Source organism: Rana temporaria, chromosome 4 (assembly GCF_905171775.1).
Source record: "Rana temporaria chromosome 4, aRanTem1.1, whole genome shotgun sequence".
Lineage (NCBI taxonomy): Eukaryota > Metazoa > Chordata > Amphibia > Anura > Ranidae > Rana > Rana temporaria.
The window spans coordinates 198,005,090-198,025,107 of NC_053492.1; the positions used below are offsets into that span (position 1 = coordinate 198,005,090).

Here is a 20,018-nt window from a genome sequence, read left to right on the forward strand (position 1 = left end):
ATTTTTTTATTTTTTTTTGCGTGTGTCTTCAAGTTTCTTTGAGCTTTTTCATGCTCTTTTGTGCGTTTTTGGGCACTTAGGCATCTTTTCTGCTCAAAAGCTCCTCTCAAAAGTGAGAGTTTGGTGGGGATTTTTTTCTGCCTGTAATCTCCCAAAAAAGCCATAGTGTGCAGTTTACAGGCAGAAAAAATAATAGCTGAAAAAAGCTCAAAAGCCTGTAGGAGACGCTTTTTTGAGTTTCTTTGAGCTGCAGTGTGCATGAGCCCTAAGGCTGCATTCACACCTGAGTCTTTTGCCCTGTACACATGATCGGAATTTCCAATGGGAAAAAATCTGATGGAATTTTCCGTCGGAATTCCGTTCAAGCTGTCTTGCTTACACACTGTCAGAACAAATTCCGTGACGAGCCAAGAAAAATGAAGTTCAATAATTCTGAGCATGCGTCGACTTGATTCTGAAAATGCATGTTTTTTTCTCCATCGGAGTTCCACACAGACGATTGGAATTTAATCGGAAAAAAAATAAAACATGTTCTATTTCTGAACTCCGACAGAAAAAAGTCAGATGGGGCCCTCAAACGGTCCGAATATCCAATGAAAAAATTCCATCTGACTTTCTTCATTGGAAATTCAGATCAAGTGTACAAGGCATTTGAGTGCTTTTCTGGCGACTTTGCATGTTTGTATGTAGCATTTTTGGTCTTTGACGTTTTTTTATTGGCCACTAGTGAAGACTATTATCTGTTGCATTATTTATTGCTAGGTATTTCAGTTCTTTTAGCTTTTCCATTAGCTTGTATTTCTTATTTTCTTATTATTAATTTATTATAATGTTTTTTAATTAGGGTAAGGGGTTCGAGTTCAGTTCAGATTAGGGATAGGATTAGGAGATGGGTTGTTTATTATTATTTTGTATTTATTATTATTATTATTATTATTAGTATTATTATTATTATTATTATTATTATTATTATTATTATTATAATAATCATAATAATAATAATAATAAATGAATAAATACATTTAAAATAAATACACAATTAAATAAAAGTCATAAATAAAAAATGTATAAATTCAATAAAATTAATACTAAGTAACAATAAATAAATAAAAAACCCTTTAACTTTATCCCTTACCCCATAACAAATAAACTAAACACCCTAACACAAAAATAAAAATAATACTAATTATTACTATTATTATTAATAAAGTATTTTTTGTTCAAGTTTGGGTGTTGTTAGTTTATTATTATTATTCCTGTCATTATTATTAAACATTAATATTTAATATTTTTTAAGGTTAATTATTATTTATTAATGTATTATTACATATTATTAATTTATTTTACTTATTTATTATGATTTTTAGTTAGTTGTGTATTTATTTAACATTTATTTATTCATATATTATTACTATTTTATTTAAAAAACAATTAATTTAAGCAGAAAATTGTGCACAAATGCGTGACAAAATGCATGAATACGCACAAAAACGCACGCATGGCGTATTTCCATAAATTCCTATGGGAATACAAACATGCCAAAAACACCCAAATCTGCCCGATTCCAGCGACAACCAAAGCTTCAGAACTTTTTTGAGCTTCAGAACTTTTTTGAGCTTCAAGTGTTTTAGAGTGGAGATGTGAACCATCTCCATAGAGAATAATTCATGTTTTTCCCCTCCAGCGTTTTGGAGCTTCAGGCTTCAAGGTACAAAACGCTCAGGTGTGAATGGGGTCTAAGTCATATAAAATGATCATAACATTTATGTCTTTATATTTCAATATATTTCGTACATCATACTAATAATGTGAAAGTATAGAATCCTGGTTGATTTTTATGAAAAATAACCCTTTGTATGGTGATCTTTTATCTCTGAAGTAGCAGTGTTTCATCAGATAGTAGGGGAATCAAAAAGCTTTGCTTGCACAGTGACAAGGTTCCTGTTCTATTTAGGCACTTCCCTTTTAGCATAGAAGAATGCATGTTTGGAGAAGAGAATCGTATAAAACTTGTTTTATGTTTTGTACTTAAAGGGGTTGTAAAGGATTTTTTTTCCCTAAATAGCTTCCTTTACCTTAGTGCAGTCCTCCTTCACTTACCTCATCCTTCAATTTTGCTTTTAAATGTCCTTATTTCTTCTGAGAAATGCTCACTTCCTGTTCTTCTGTCTGTAACTCCACACCGTAATGCGAGGCTTTCTTCAGGGTGTGGAGAAAGCCTCTTAAGGGGGGAGGGGGCGAGCAGGCAAGTCAGGACACTCTCTACTTTGCAGATAGAGAAAGGAGCTGTGTGTTAGTGGGCGTCCTGACACTCCCGCTTGCCCCCTCCGTGACACTCTACACCATGGAGAAAGCCTGTGTGGAGTTAGGCCCCGTACACACGACCGAGTTTCTCGGCAGAATTCAGACAGAAACTCGATGGGAGACGTATTCTGCCGAGAAAACCGGTCATGTGTACACTTGTCGCCGAGGAAACCGACGAGGATCTCGTCGGGCCAAAAAGAGAACATGTTCTCTATTTCCTCGTTAGGCAATGGGAAAAGTTGGCTCGCCGAGATCCTCGGCGGCTTCACAAGGAACTCGACGAGCAAAACGATGTCTTTTGCCCGTCGAGTTTCTCGGACGTGTGTACGGGGCCTTACAAACAGAGGAACAGGAAGGGAGGATTTCTCAGAAGAAATAAGGACATTTAAAAGCAAAATTGAAGGATGAGGTAAGTGAAGGAGGACTACACTAAGGTAAAGAAAGCTATTTAGGGAAGAAAAAAAATCCTTTACAACCCCTTTAAAGGAGTTGTAAAGGAAAAAAATTTTTTTGCTGAAATGACTGTTTACAGGGTATAGAGACATAATAGTTAACTGATTCCTTTTAAAATTGATTAAAAATTGATTGATTAAAAATAGATAAAAATAAATCATATAATGTACAAAAAAAGTTTTGTTTTTGCATCTAGTTTCATTTTTGCATGTTATCCTGCCTCTGTGCTATACAGAGCCATAGAGCAGTGATGGTTTGGAAAATGAAACTAGAATCTCCCAGTACTGTGGTCATCAGGAAACAGACAACCAGGAAGTGTCCAGAACAGAGAAGAATTACAGCAACATCAGAGAAAAAACGAACAATGAGGACATGAAACCAGGACTGCAGTAAGGTAAAGGAAGCTATTTAGCTAAAAAAAAAAATCCTTTAGTGACCCTTTAAGTCTTTATTCTAATTTTGCATGTCTCCAATGTGAAAACATATGAAAACTAATGAAAACTAATCAGAACAACAACAATAGTAATAATAAGTATTCCATTATCACATTAAAAGCAGAAACCCATACCCCACATACACATACCCCTTTTGTATAGTGAACACAGGTGTGGTCTTTTTTTCACAGCATTTACATGCGTAAGGATCCTCAAATTAAAATGCCTGTAAAGTCTATTTTTTTTTCTATTAAAATTACAAACATGTTATTCTTACCTGCTCTGTGCAGGGGTTATGCACACAGCAGCCCAGATCCTCCTCTTCTCGGGTCCCTGGCTGGATCTCCTGGACCCTTCCTCCTGTCAAGTGTCCCCACAGCAAGTGGCTTGCTATGGGGGCACCTGAGCCGAGCTGCAGCTCCGTATATCCATTCAGATTTGGAGCTGTGGTTCGGCCCCAACCCCTCTCTCTCCTTATCCTGAGTTTGATTGACAGCAGTGGGAGCCAATGGCACCACTGCTGTGTCTCAGCCAATCAGGAGGGAGAGTCCCGGATGCTCGATTCACATTGCTGGATAGAGATGGATAGAGATGGGGCTCAGGTAAATATCAGGGGGGCTGGGAGAGGCTGTTGCACACAGAAGTTTTTTATCTTAATGCATATAATGCATTAAGATAAAAAAAACTTCTGAATTTACAATCGCTTTAACCGATTCCCGATCGGCTCATGTACTGCGGCACAATGGCTCTCCTGGGCAAAACCCCAAATGGATACATCCTTCCCTTAAAGAGGGGGTCTGCATGCGCTCGCTGCACGGCGAGGGGTCCCGATGCGCGTGGCCGCCGGCCACGCACGATCATGTGCACGAGAGCCAGTGCAGGGATCTGTGTGTGTAAACACACAAATCCCTGTTCTGTCAGGAGGAGAGGAGAGGAGACATATTGTTTGTTCCTACTAAGTCCTATCCCCATACAGTTAGAACACATCTAGGGAACACACATTTACCCCTTGATCACCCCCTAGTGTTAACCCTTTCCCTACCAGTGACATTTACACAGTAATCAGTGCATATTTATAGCACTGATCGCTGTATAAATGTCAATGGTCCCGAAAATGTGTCAAAAGTGTCCGATCTGTCTGTCGCAATGTCGCAGTACCGATAAAAATCGCAGATCCCCACCATTACTAGTAAAAAATAAATAAATAATAGAAATGCCATAAAAATGCCATAAATCTTTTCCATAGTTTGTAGGCGCAAAACAATCAATATACGATTATTGTGATTTTTTTTTTTACCAAAAATATGTAGAAGAATATATATTGGCCTAAACTGATGAAGAAATTAGTTGTTTAAAAAAAATTGGGGGATTTTTATTAAAGCAAAAAGTAAAAATTATTATTATTTTTTTTTTCGCCCTTTGTTTGAGAAAATATCACCAAAAGAAAGCTCTTTTTGTGGGAAAAAAAGGATGCAAATTTCATTGCATGACTGCACAATTGTCAGTGACACAGTGCCAAATAGTAAAAAGTGCTCTGGTCAGGAAGGGGGTAAAATCTTCCGGGGCTGAAGTGGTTAAATCCATTACCAGGAATGAAGTCTTAAACAACAGAATCAGAATTTACTGGAAGCCAATCACAATGAATGATTATTGTATCTTTCATTTGCTCACCTCTACCTTTTACTGGTAGGGTCCTATTGTTGTCTGTACCTGTTTTGTCTGAAGTCTGTAAAGCTGGTTATATCTGCTACCAGAATACATTATCGGCTGCAACTGTCAATCAATGAAAGTTTTCCAGCATGGTCATTCGAACAGAATGAAAAGGTAGGGCCACGCACTGATCGAAATTCAGCCAGTCCCTGCTGAACCAACCAAATTTCGATCCATGTGTACCCATCTTAACTTCATTATTTCATGCACAGCACTTTCTAAATAAAGGATAATAATAATAACATGCAGGATGATATAAGGGTCTAAGGCTGGATTCACACATATGCGATTTTCAGAGCTTTTTTTCTCAGAAAATAGGTGCAGGAACTCAACCACGACCCGTTCAGATTTCACAAACAGTAGAAGAGTCTTAAAGGGGCATTAAATACCAGAATTGCATTACATACAGAGTGCAGAGTTCAGGGGGTTACAAAGCTGTCACTTGTAAACACAGAAACCAGACATCTGTGTTTACAAGTGATTGTGGTGAGCAGGCACCAAAGGGTCTGAGCCAGAGGTGGTGGAACTGAGTTCCCCCAAGTTCCCCCTGAAAAAAAGCCCTGGCGATTTTAGTGCTTTTTGCATTTTGCAGATTTGCACTACAGTCCATTTACCATGGTTTCCTATGGAACACGTTTTGTAGTGCAAATCTGCAAAATGCAAAAAGCACTAAAAATGCCTAGGTGTGAATCCAGCCTAATGCCGCATACACACCATCACTTTATGTGATGAAAAAAAACGACACTTTCTGTGAAGTAAAAAATGACGTTTTTGAAACTTCAATTTTCAAAGACGAAGTTGCCTACACACCATCGTTTTTCTCACAATGTTCTAGCAAAGCAAGGTTACGTTCCACCACGTTTTACCATTGAAGCTCGCTTCATAAGTAGCTTCTGGGCATGCGTGGATGAAAAAACGTCTTACAAAACGACGTTTTTTGCTACACACGGTCAATTTCTGTGAAGTAAAAAGTGCACTTTTGAAAAACGACACATAAAATTGAAGCATGCTTCAATTTTTTTTGGTCGTTTTTTACAAGACATAAAACGACGTTTTCCCCCACACACAGTCAATTAAAGTGACGTTTTTAAAAACGTCATTTTTTTTCATCACATAAAGTGATGGTGTGTACGCGGCATAAGAGCTATTATCCCAACCACTACTAAGGGATGAAGAGATGTCTCTATTTCATTGAAAATAGTGAAATGATCTTTTTTTCAGAATTGTTGCATGAAAATAGTGGCGAGGCATTGTAGCTGCCAGGAAAAGAGAAAATGTCTTTCATTTTCTGGAAATCAGTGTTTGAAGTGGAGAAAAGAAACTGAAAATGAATCACATTAATATAATTTAAACCATGTTATTGGACAGCTTTACAATAATGGTAAGAAACATTCCCAATTTATTAGAAACAATTATGGAAAAGTGTAACTTTACGGTACCAACAAATATACATTTATTCACATATACACAATTTAAGAATTGCATATTGGGTTGAAAGTTTTATTGTTTATACATCTCCTATGTCAATATCTCAGTGCTTTTCCTGGATTATATATTTTCTTTATCAGGGTATAAATAGAATGTTATAGATCTACAAAATAACAATATTATCAGAAAACTGCACAAGTACGGCAAGAGTTTACACAACTAGTTAATATCCATCATACAAGGTTTACACCTATAAATTAATAATAATGGCTCACTTCCTGATAGAGTTATGCAGTACTATAGATCTTTATCCTTGGTTTTGCTATTAATAAATACTGAGAGAAATATTAATGTTACATCTTCGAACTTATGTCTGTATATATAATATGAGGGCTTGTATGGTCTGCCTTATACATGGATGTAACATAAAGGGGGTTATTTACGAAAGGCAAATCCACTTTGCACTACAAGTGCAGAGTGCACTTGAAATTGCACTAAAAGTGCACTTGGAAGTGCAGTCACTGTAGATCCGAGGGGGACATGCAAGGAAAATAAAAAACAGCATTTTAGCTTGCACATGATTGGATGATAAAATCAGCAGAGCTTCCCCTCATTTCAGATCTACCCCTCAGATTTACAGCGACTGCACTTCCAAGTGCACTTTCAGTGCAATTTCAAGTACACTTTCCACTTGTAGTTTTCACTTGTAGTGCAAAGTGGATTCGCCTTTCGTAAATAACCCCCAAAATATGTATATAGGTTATTGAGATTGACCTTCCAGATACTCTTATGCTCTTTGCACCCACCCTTACCCCCAATTATGGGATGATAATGGACTTGGTGCCCTAGGTGGTGGAGTGTATGAATCAAATTGTAAGCGTAGACATTATTAACTAGTTGTGCTAACTTTTGCCTAATATATGCAGTTTTCTGAATATATCATTTAGATTTTGTAGATCTATCAACTCCTATTTATCTCCCTAAGAAGCAGATGTATAATCTCAGGCCTCATACACACGGCCGAGTTTCTCGGCAAAAACCAGCAAGAAGCTTGCTGGGTTTTTTCTTTGCCGAGGAAACCGGTCGTGTGTACACTTTTCAACCAGGAAAATGCCGAGGATCTCATCGGGCCAAAAAGAAAGCATGTCTTCTTTTTCCTCGACGGCAATGGGAAAATTTGGCTCGCCGAGATCCTCTGCGGCTTCACAAGGAACTCGACGAGCAAAACGATGTGTTTCACCCGTCGAGTTCCTCGGACGTGTGTACGAGGCTTCAGAGACTGGTTCAGAAGTGGTCTCACCCCTCTGCAGATATCAGCTTGGAGATGTGAGGGTAATTACATTTTTAATCCAATAAGTAGTTCTTAGATAAACCCATGTTGGGGTTTTGGGACCCTAGGATATCAATATGTTCATTAAGCTTTTGAATAATAATAATAATAACAATAATAATAATAAAAAAAGGAGATTAATTGTATAATGGCACTAAATTTCATTTAGTGTGTTCTTAAGGCATATCAAGATGAAACACATTTTTGTATACATATATTAAAGCGCAACTTTTCTATAATTGTGTTCATATTAGTATCATTTGTCACAGCAATGGGTGAGTTCATGGAAAATGTGCTGGCTAGCAGGCAGGGTGTAAAAAATGGGATGGACAATGAGAAGTACCTGTGTCTCCTCCCTTCATACAAAGTAAGGAGAATCAGTGTGGGAGAGACAGTAGCAGACAGACACCTGTTCTCGTGAAGTGAAGGACACTAATTTAGCATGATGTTCTGATAAGGAAGCAAGAGAACTACAAACAAATAATGGGAAAACTAATTCTGTGGATTTATGCTATCTGCTGTATCTTGGCTTTGAGTGGTAAGATAATTTATCACATTTTATCTTTGTTTGAGGTTTTTTTTAACACAAAATTACTAATTATTATTGAGGTAAATGATAATAGAAAAAATGTACAAAATGTCATCAGCTTGCAATTATACTATCTTGAATTTTTTTTTCCATTCAATTACTCTAAAAATATATTGCCCAAAATAGTTTTGGATAGAGCAAGGAAGAGTGAGAGTCTCTGTCCCCCTCTAGGTTCATCTACTCATTTTCGTCTTGGTGACCAGTATTCCCTGAACAGAAGGTAGGAGAAAACTCCCCAACTGGAATACAGTCAGCAATAAAAACCTGACAGAGGTTCTCACTCTTCCCTGTTCTTTTCAAAGCTATTAAATACAAGTTTATGCTGAAGTTCTGCTATAACCTTGCTTCTCAAGTAGTATACAAGGAGGTTGACTAATTTTGAAAACTTTTCCAACGAGTTGATCGTTTTTTGCTGATTTGCTGTTGGTTTCTACTGACGCAGATGTTAACTGACATCTCCCTGCTCTGCTATCTTTTGGGTGTAAGCTGGTCATAAGCATCAGGGGAAGATTGGATGTGCAAGCAGAATCCTACTATTCAAAGGTGGTCCTTGGTCCAACTTAAAACAGGGATGAGTGGGTTGCCCATGCATTCATATTTATGCTGTGGTGCAAGACAGAGGAATGTGGAAATTTTTATGATTGTCAGCAGTTTGGCCAGATTTTTTATTTTTTTTTCAAAAGCGGCTATTAATATATTTTGTAATTATAGATAGAAATATGCTTAAATGTTTCAAAGTGAACAAGGGCTAGGCTAAATATTAGTCGCTAGGTAGGTCCTTTAGTAATCCAGCCTTGTGGCTCATTTACTAAAGGATTGGGGAGACTGTTCACATAACAGATGAAGTTGAATGCAAGAAAAGATGATTTTTCCCTTCTTATTTTCCTTGTACATTATTGTGTATTCCAACGCAACATTCTGTGGTTAGTAAATCACACACCATTGCCTCCGGATTTGTTTTGTGGCCTTTAAGGCTTTTATTATACAATTTTAATTACAGCCTTGTACACACGTGCTGAATATCAGCCGGTATTGGCTGCTAGCTGTAAGCACAGACCGGTGTGTTCTGGCAGGGCGAGGGGCCGAACAAAATAGCTCAGTGGGGAGATGGCTGTACTAATATCGCATAGTTAGACCCCTTTCACACTGGTGCTTCTATTTTACCGTCGGATTTGCGGCTCATTTCGGCCGCTAGTGGGGCACTTTTAACCCCCGCTAGCGATCAAGAAAGGGTTAATACCACCCGCAATGCGCCGCTACAGCAGCGCATTGCGGCATATTGCCGGCGGTATGGCAGCTCTGCCCATTGATTTCAATGGGCAGGAGCGCATTAGCAGCAGTGAGTTCACCGCTGTGCTAATGCGCTCCAAAGAAGCTGCTGGCAGAACTTTTTCTGACTCCCTGCCAGCGCACCGCTCCTGTGTGAAGCCCCTTAGGCTTTTACACTGGAGTGTGAGGAGCAGCTGTTTAAGGGCAGATTGCAGGCACTATTTTTAATGCTATAGCGCCTGTAAAATGCCCTCAGTGTGAAAGGGGTCTTAGTATAGTGAGCTCCTAGCAAGCTACTTTTTTTGTCCAGCCTGCTGAGTTGAACGGAAAAAAAAAATCTGTCAGTGTGTACCAGGCTTACTTCTAGAATCAACAGAGTGTAATGAGTAAAGAAGCCCAATCTAATTCTAATTACTAGTAATTTTTTCCCTTTCATGCTAATCCCAATAGGTGATACATCAACCTTTGTACTGTCTACCATGCACATATATACATTCTTAACAGGTGTTTAGTTATTATAGCATCTTCTTGTACTAAGCTAACGGGCCAGCTTTTCTGGCCTTTCCACACCTATAGCCCAGGGCAAGGCAGTACAACTTCTATTGTGTCTCTGAAATCAGTTTGAATACAGTTTAAATAAACAGTGCATAACGGAGTTGTGTCACCGAAGTCTGTCTGTCATAGCATCTTAACTAAACAAGCAGAATATTCTTAAAATAATATGCGCAATAATATTGTGAAAAAAATTGAATATTGCTGCCTGTAACCGATTGTTGGAATAACACAAGTGTTAGGCCCCTTTCACACAGCCGGATAGAATGGTGCTTTTAGCTGCGGATTTTACTGCAGCTAAAAGCACACAATGGGGTGGATTCAGTAAGCAATTGCGTCTGCGTATCCATAGTTATGCAGCGCAATTTCTTAGTTGCGCCGGCGTAACGACTTTTCTGTATTCAGAAAGCTCGTTACGCCGACTGCAGCCTAAGATATGACTGGCATAAGGCGTCGTATCGTAGGCTGCATTCTTACGATGGCCGCTAGGTGGCGTTCCCGTAGTGGTCAGCGTAGAGTATGCAAATTGCATACTCACACCGATTCACAACCCTACGCGCGCCCTGCGTACGCATTTTACGTCGTTTGCGTTCGTCGGGTTCCGCGTAAGGCTGCTCCTGCTATTAGCAGGGGCAGCCAATGCTAAGTATACCCGTCGTTCCCGCGTCGCGATGTTTGAAAATTACGTTGTTTGCGTTAGTGAATCGTGAATGGCGCTGGATGCCATTTACGTTCACGTTAAAGCAAATGACGTCCTTGCGACGTCATTTGTCGCAATGCACGTCGGGAAAGTTTCCCAACGGAGCATGCGCACTACGTTCGGCGCGGGAACGCGCCTAATTTAAATGATCCACGCCCCCTACGGGATCATTTAAATTACGCGCGCTTACGCCGGCCATTTTTACGGAGCGCCTCCCCAATTACGGAGCTACTGCTTCCTGAATCAAGCGTAGCGCAAGTAATTTACGGAGGCGTAGCGTAAAAGCGTAACGCTGCGCCTCCGTAAGAAGTGCGCAGCAGTACCTGAATCTACCCCAATGCTTTCATATGACATCATTCACACACTACGGTTACATGCGGTTTTGTTACCCACAGTTTTGTGCGGATAGAAGAAATAGATTTCAATGCGTCCAGCTGCGAAATCACATAACCGCAGGTAATCGCAGTGCACTGTGTCAGCTGCGATTGGTATGAATCTTGAGGGGGAACTCTGCGCCAAATTTCAAATAAAAAACTGGCATGGGTTCCCCCTACAGGAGCATACCAGGCCCTTGAGTCTGCTATGGATTTTAAGGGGAACACCGTACACTGAAAAAACGGCGTGGGGTTCCCCCAAATTTCATACCAGACCCGTATCCGAGCAACAGCCCAGTCGGTCAGGAAAGGGGGTGGGGACGAGCGAGCACCCCCCCTCCTTAACTGTGCCAGGCCGCATGCCCTCAACATGGGGGGGGGGTAGGTGCTTTGGGGCAGGGGGACGCCCTGTGGCTCCCCCCACCCCAAAGCACCTGGCCCCATGTTGATGAGGACAGGGCCTCTTCCCGACAACCCTGGCCATTGGTTGTCGGGGTATGCGGGAGGGGAGCTTATCAAAATCTGGTAGCCCCCTTTAAAAAGGGGACCTCCAGATCCCGGCCCCCCACCCTAGGTGAATGAGTATGGGGTACATCATACCCCTACCTATTCACCTGGCAGAAAAAAAAATGTAAAAAAACACACTACACAGGGTTTTTAATAATAATAATGTTTACGCTTATATAGCACCAATTACAGCGTTGCTGCTGTGTCTAAGCGCTGATAATGGTGGTCATTATTACCCAACTCAATGGTACTCATTTTACCGACCTCGGAAGGATGAGTGGACCCCGCCGGGATCGAACCTGCAACCCTTGGGACACAGGCAATCACAGACTGCTGAAAAGGAGCATTAGCTCCCTGCGCTATCTTACCAGCTTTTAAAGTCATTTATTAGTCAGCTCCGGGGCAATTAGATTCATACCAGACACAGTGCTTGGTATTGGCAGGGATCCAAGTCGGATCCCCATTCAATATCGTGCCGCGGCTAAATGCAACCGCAGCTAAAAGCACTGTACAAATACAGCTGACCGCTGTGCCTGGAGTCTTGAATTCCAGCAAAACATAAACATGCTTTTATCTGCGGCAAAACAGCCGCCCGTGTAAAAAGGCGCCTTATGTAAACTGTTCTGGGTGACTCTACTAAAATGATTTCACAATGCATGGACAATTGTATGTTTCATTTTATGTTCTGGCAGTACATTAAGCTTATTTTGCACTTTGGAATAGTTTTAAAATTGAACAAGTACCCATAAAGCCTCGGACACACGGCCGGGTTTCCGAATGGGAAAAGACCTGTTGGAAATCCTGGGGGGAAACCGAGAACCTGCTCGGTAACATTTCCACCGTACACACGAGAGGTTTTCCCATCGGGAAAACTCTGAGAGCTTTGGTCGGAAATCTCGACCGTGTGTATGCTCCATTGCAGTTCTTCCCATAGGAAAACTGCTAAAAACGCCTTGATATCTGTGAGGATAACTAGTGCAGATGGGAGTTGTGCTCACCTTTTACTTAGATTAAAGCCCACGTACACATGGGCCGAATGTCAGGAGACATCGGCCGGTTAAAAAAAAATGAAACAGCCGACATTCGGCCTGTTTGGCCGGCTTCTGTCAGACGAGCATGCTGGAAAGCCAGCAGCTGACCAGCTGGCGATCAGTGCTCTTAGCCAATGGTGGAGAGTGCTGATTTGAGTGTTCTGGTTGGGGAGTTTCCCAGGAGCTGACAGTTTTTTTTAACCTGCTGTGTTGAACGAAAAAAAAAAAGAAGGAAAGTGTGTACCAGGCTTTACTGTGTGCAGACTGAACCTGAATCTGCTCATTACCACTTCCCCACCGAGCCATTGTAAAATGACGTCGGCGGGGACCTCTCGTCCTTCAGACTGGACGTCATATGACGTCCTGTCTTTTCCTGCCACTATGGGGCGCGCACGCCCGTCGCATTTCTCGGGACCCGGTGCGCGTGCCCGGCGGCCGCGATGTCCGCCGGGCACCCGCGATTACCCGCAATCACGGCAGGACCATGGATCTGTGTGTGTAAACACACAGATCCATGTCCTGTCAGCGGTGAGGAGACTGATGTGTGTTCCCAGTACAGAGGAACACACATCGATCTCCTCCCCCAGTCAGTCCCCCTCCCCCTAACAGTTAGAACACACTTTAGGGAACATATTTAACCCCTTCAGCGCCCCCCTAGTTTTAACCCCTTCTCTGCCAGTCACATTTACACAGTAATCAGTGCAGTTTTATAGCACTAATCGCTGTGTAAATGTGAATGGCTCCAAAAATGTGTCAAAAGTGTCCGATATGTCCGCCGCAATGTCACGGTCACAATAAAAAAAAAATCGCAGATCGCCGCCATTACTAGTAAAAAAAAAAATGCCATAATTCTATTTCCTATTTTTTAGACGCTAGAACTTTTGCGCAAACCGATCAAATACGCTTATTGCGTTTTTTTTTTTACCAAAAATATGTAGAATAAGTATCGGTCTAAACTGAGGAAAAATTTTTTTTTTTTTTTTTAAAAAAATATGATATTTATTAAATCAAAAAGTTAAAGATATTGTGTTTTTTTTTCAAAATTGTCGCTCTTCTTTTGTTTATAGCGCAAAAAATAAAAACCGCAGAGGTGATCAAATACCACCAAAAGAAAGCTCTATTTGTGGGGAAAAAAGGGTGACAATTTTGTTTGGGAGCCACGTCGCACGACTGCGCATTCATTTGTCATTCAAAGTGCGACAGCGCTGAAAACTAAAAATTGGTCTGGGCAGGAAGGGGGTGAAAATGCCCTGTATGAAAGTGGTTAATCAACCTGCATATGGTCATCCATACCTTCTGAGCAGAAGCAGTGTACTTTAGGACTAGACTGGTCATGTACAGTATGTGCCAAGATTTAAGAAGATTCAGCAAAAATATTACAAAAGTTTGATGAACATTAAGGAAATTAACAAAATTATTTCTTATAACCAACATAAATTAGATACTAGTAAAAAAAAGTTTCACCACTTGTTTCAAAATCATTTGCTTGCATGATAATTATCAGAAAATGCCATTATAATGATTTTTTTTTTTTTAAAGGGCAATTACAGTGCAATCGTTTAAATTAAAATGAAAGTGCTACAGTTTAGAATGTAAATGGACTGAAACAATGACACATTACCTTGACATAAAATGGAAAAAAAAAAAGTTTTATTTTGTTTGTGAACAATCATTCTGATACAAATTGTCATACATTTTTGTAAAATCTTTTTTGAAATCATTCCATTTAACACCAGCTTAAAACTAATTAGGGAAAGAGATCTCTGATTGAGAAACAAATATAGAATATATATATATATAAGAACATACAGAAAATACTGTATACTTGTGTCAGATGTAGGAAATTAATTCTAGCTATTTTATAGGTTGCCTTTAATCTCTTGGTCATTAGTTGGCTTTGCTGTTTAAAACAAGGTGTAGCATGTGGTGTACAGTGGAAATTATAGGACATTATACATAGTTTGGTTCTATAAACTAAATAAAGAAATAAAAAAATATATATTTGGACCGCAGTTTTTGCACCTTTTTTATTTAATGCAAGCAAAAGCAGACTGTAGGTGAGTATAGTGTAGTTACTATCTGGTTGCATTTAGCACAGAAGAGCACTTTGACTTGTGACCAATGCGCACTGTTACTGTTTGCTGTAAAAAATCACTCTCACCCCAGAGATTAATGCACTGCATAGCGATTAACAAAAAATAACTTTCAGTGTACCAGTTATAAAACAGTCCCAAGATAGTCTCCCTTTCAACTGCTCATAAATTTACCTTCAATTTTTTTAACTGACGTTAATATTAGTTTACGTACTTGTTTTCATGAGCAGCGCAGGTGTGTCGCATTTAGAAGATCAAAATAATTAAAGTATATTAAAAGGCTGAACTTTTTTTTGCATAGAGTAGGTAAGGGTTTGAGCATAAATACAGCAAGAGAAAAATGGGTCCTATGAAAATGTATCCACAAATACGTGTTTGATTATATCAATCCTTATGCTGCGTACACGCGATCATTTTTCGGCATAAAAAAAAAACGACGTTTTTAAAAACGTAATTTAAAATGATCGTTTTCCGGCTTCTGAAAAACGACAAAAAAAAAATTCGAACATGCTGCATTTTTTAACGTCAATTTAAAAATGTTCGTTTTTCGGGTTGTAAAAAATGATCGTGTGTGGGCTAAAACGACATTTTAAACCTCTGCATGCTCAGAAGCAAGTTATGAGATGGGAGCGCTCGTTCAGGTAAAACTACCGTTCATAATGGAGTAAGCACATTCATCACACTGTAGCAGACAGAAAATCGTGGATCGTCTTTTACTAACACGGAATCAGCTAAGGCGAATAGAACTTCCCCTTTAGAGTGCCGTCGTACGTGTTGTACGTCACCGCGCTTTGTTCATAATTTTTTAAAAACTACGGTGTGTGGGCATCATCGTTTTTAATGATGAAGTTGGACATGCTGAAAAAGGAATTTTTTTTTCATGCTGAAAAATGATCGTGTGTACGCGGCATTAGGCCACTCACCGCTATAGGGTGTTGCTACTGTAGCCAAACAAACTAGACATATAAAAAAAAACTCAGGAAAGGTTACCCGGAAAAAATAGGCTACTGAGGCAACAATGGGCAGTGATAAACAGGGTTAGAGCCCTAGTCATATTTTTTGCCATTTATTGGTAGATTTCCTTTTACTTTCTGCCCCATTGACACAACAGGAAGCTAGAGGAAATCTCTCGAAAGTGTGAAAAATCCTCGGTTGTCACTGGAACAAATACTCATTGGAAGATTTCACTCTAATCCTGTTCTGGTGGCTATTTAAAATGTTGGATTTTTCCCTCTCTTTTTGTCCTGGTGATAATGGTGTTCAGCACAAAAACAGAAGGGAAATCCCCTCAGCAAACATACACACACACAAAAAAAACATGACTGGGGTCATCCATCTTTTCCCCCACTCTATCAAAGAAAATAGCTTAAATGCACTTTATCTAAACTGCTACCATAGTACCATCTCTTTAACCTCTTGCTGCCCACCTAACACATATGTGCAGTGGCAAAGAGAATGGGCATTAACACCCACATGCCACACATATAAATCCATGGGTGGCAGAGCTTGCTGTGCTGAGAGCAAGCTTGCTGAGCTGGGTGACTGCGCTATCACTGTGCTGGGAGACAGCAAGACAGTTACTACTACAGCCAGTCATTTGCTAGTCAGGCATTTACGTGAAATGTTAACAAATCACAAGGCAGTTCTGTACTGAATGCAACCGCATGGTTAACTTTGGCATCCTCACCTACAATCTGCTTTTTATTTACATTGTTTCATGTTTATTGAACCCTTTTATTTAGCTTCCACTTTGTTATCTTTTTTTTTTTTACTGGCTTGTTTGCAGTACTGCATTATCTTAATGGGAGGTATGTAAAAGGGCACATGAATATACTATCACTGGGGTACAGATAGCACCAGTGTCCCCGTATACCCTTAAATTCTGAGATCCCAGTCATTAATATTATTGTTTATATTACTAGATGTAAATTCACATCTCTCTATGTGCAGCATTAATTAATGTTTCCCAACATTATTATATTATATACTGTAATCTACATATAGCATAAGATGCTTGTCAAGTACCTTTTGGTCATGGTACCATAGATATCATCAATTGCCTTTAATTCCGATAAATAGGATTAGCCGCCATTCAAACGCCACTTCATTAAGGCCTGGTTCACACCAATGCTTTTTTTAGTACGTTTTTAGGTTTGCAGAAAGTCAGAAACACACTACAGTCCATGTAACATGGTTTCATATGGATGTAGTTTACATCTGAGCATTTTATGGAAAGGGCCAGGGACTTTTTTCTGGTTTTTGGTTCCATACACTTCAATGGATGAAAAGCATGTATTGAAAAACGCAAAATGCACATTCAATATGCAAACTGCAACCTGCAAAAGTCTGAATCAGACCTAAGGCTGCAGTTGTAGTGCTTTTTGCATTTTGCAGATTTGCACTACAGAACGTGTTCCATAGGAAACCATGTTAAAGGACTGCAGTGCAAATCTGCAAAATACAAAAAGCACAAAAAATGTGTTTTGCAGAAACACACTACAGTCTATTTAACATGGTTTCCTAAGGGTCACATTCACATCTGGAAATTAGGCTTGGCTGAGTCAGTGTCAGACCTATGCCACAAATCAGTGCTAGCTGGTCTGGGAAGTGCAAAATGCACCTGGAATATGCAAACTGCAACCTGCATAGATGTGAACCAGGCCCTTAATGGTTGCTATGGGTACTGCAAATTGCTGTTTGCTTCTTCCAACAGTTTTCATTGAATAAACCTGTTGCTTTTCCAATAGACCACTTTGTAATCTGGCTGTGAACCGAACTGCTCTGCTAATTTTGTTATTTTTCATTTGATGTTCTGTTTTTTTTCTCTCTCATGGCTATTTGTTCTGTTGACATTTTTATGTACAACTGGGAACCATAAGACAAACGTAAAAGTGTATTTCAGATAGTTTTGGGGTGTAGGTGTCTCTATTAGGAAGAGTCACCATCTCTGTTGGCTCTGTAGGGCATTTACACTTGCTTTGATGCTTACTTAACCATTTACATGGACACTCACCTACCCTGTTTAAAACCACCCCCTAAAACAAAAAAACATTGTCTTTAATTGAATTCATGCATTTTAATCTAAAACAGCATCAAAAGCGTTAACTGGATGTGGATATCAAAACTGAGGCCTCGTACACACGACCGAGGAACTCGTCGTGAATGAAACATCGTTTTCCTCGACGAGTTCCTTGTTAGGCTTGTCGAGAATCTTGTCAAGCTTACTTTGCGTACACACTGTCAAGACTAAATCTCGTCGTTCTCAAACGTGGTGACGTACAACACGTACGACGGCACTTTAAAGGGGAAGTTTGATTCCACTGGCGCCACCCTTGGGGCTGCTTTTACTAATCTCGTGTTACTGCGTGTTAAGTAAAAGTTTGGTGAGAGACGATTCGCGCTTTTCAGTCTGTTACAGAGTGACGAATGTGCTATCTCCATTACGAACGCTACTTTTACCGAAGGTGCGCACCCGTCTCATAATTTATTCTGAGCATGCGCGGGTTTCTAAGCCAGCCAGACGAGAAACAAGACGAGAAAATTGAGACTCCCGATGAGGAAAAAGAGAACTTGTTCTCTTTTTTTCTTGTCGAGATCCACGACAGTGTTCTCGACGAAAAACATACACACGACCGTTTTCCTCGGCAAAAAAGCTCTGCCACCAAGTTTCTTGATGGATTCTGTAGAGGAAATCGGTCGTGTGTACGAGGCCTGAGAGTTTGAAGGTTTTAAACTCACAATTCTAGTTTAGTAGTTGTATAGTAGTAGTAGTAGTAGTACTTCTAGTATAGTAGTAGTAGTAGTGTTTATATATATATATATATATATATACAGTGAGGAAAATAAGTATTTGAACACCCTGCTATTTTGCAAGTTCTCCCACTTGGAAATCATGGAGGGGTCTGAAATTGTTATCGTAGGTGCATGTCCACTGTGAGAGGCATAATCAAAAAAAAAAATCCAGAAATCACAATGTATGATTTTTTTAACTATTTATTTGTATGATACAGCTGCAAATAAGTATTTGAACACCTGAGAAAATCAATGTTAATATTTGGTACAGTAGCCTTTGTTTGCAATTACAGAGGTCAAACGTTTCTTGTAGTTTTTCACCAGGTTTGCACACACTGGAGGAGGGATTTTGGCCTACTCCTCCACACAGATCTTCTCTAGATCAGTCAGGTTTCTGGGCTGTCGCTGAGAAACACGGAGTTTGAGCTCCCTCCAAAGATTCTCTATTGGGTTTAGGTCTTGAGACTGGCTAGGCCACGCCAGAACCTTGATATGCTTCTTACAGAGCCACTCCTTGGTTATCCTGGCTGTGTGCTTCGGGTCATTGTCATGTTGGAAGACCCAGCCTCGACCCATCTTCAAAGCTCTAACTGAGGGAAGGAGGTTGTTGCCCAAAATCTCGCAATACATGGCCCCGGTCATCCTCTCCTTAATACAGTGCAGTCGCCCTGTCCCATGTGCAGAAAAACACCCCCAAAGCATGATGCTACCACCCCCATGCTTCACAGTAGGCATGGTGTTCTTGGGATGGTACTCATCATTCTTCTTCCTCCAAACACGGTTAGTGGAATTATGACCAAAAAGTTCTATTTTGGTCTCATCTGACCACATGACTTTCTCCCATGACTCCTCTGGATCATCCAAATGGTCATTGGCAAACTTAAGACGGGCCTTGACATGTGCTGGTTTAAGCAGGGGAACCTTCCGTGCCATGCATGATTTCAAACCATGACGTCTTAGTGTATTACCAACAGTAACCTTGGAAACGGTGGTCCCAGCTCTTTTCAGGTCATTGACCAGCTCCTCCCGTGTAGTCCTGGGCTGATTTCTCACCTTTCTTAGGATCATTGAGACCCCACGAGGTGAGAGTTTGCATGGAGCCCCAGTCCGAGGGAGATTGACAGTCATGTTTAGCTTCTTCCATTTTCTAATGATTGCTCCAACAGTGGACCTTTTTTCACCAAGCTGCTTGGCAATTTCCCCGTAGCCCTTTCCAGCCTTGTGGAGGTGTACAATTTTGTCTCTAGTGTCTTTGGACAGCTCTTTGGTCTTGGCCATGTTAGTAGTTGGATTCTTACTGATTGTATGGGGTGGACAGGTGTCTTTATGCAGCTAATGACCTCAAACAGGTGCATCTAATTTAGGATAATAAATGGAGTGGAGGTGGACATTTTAAAGGCAGACTAACAGGTCTTTGAGGGTCAGAATTCTAGCTGATAGACAGGTGTTCAA

General features: G+C 40.1%; 1 protein-coding gene across 21 annotated transcripts in view; it reads left to right on the plus strand.

Moving 5' to 3' along the window:
• The first annotated feature begins 8,101 nt into the window (after positions 1–8,101).
• Positions 8,102–20,018, plus strand: part of LOC120936883 (mucin-4-like) — a 162,004-nt gene continuing 150,087 nt past the window's right edge. For all 21 annotated transcript variants that reach the window (XM_040349644.1, XM_040349628.1, XM_040349631.1 and 18 more), the window contains exon 1: positions 8,102–8,197. In XM_040349644.1, the coding sequence (XP_040205578.1) occupies positions 8,143–8,197 (55 nt within the window). In that variant the 5' untranslated portion in view covers positions 8,102–8,142. The remainder of the gene's footprint in view (positions 8,198–20,018) is intronic.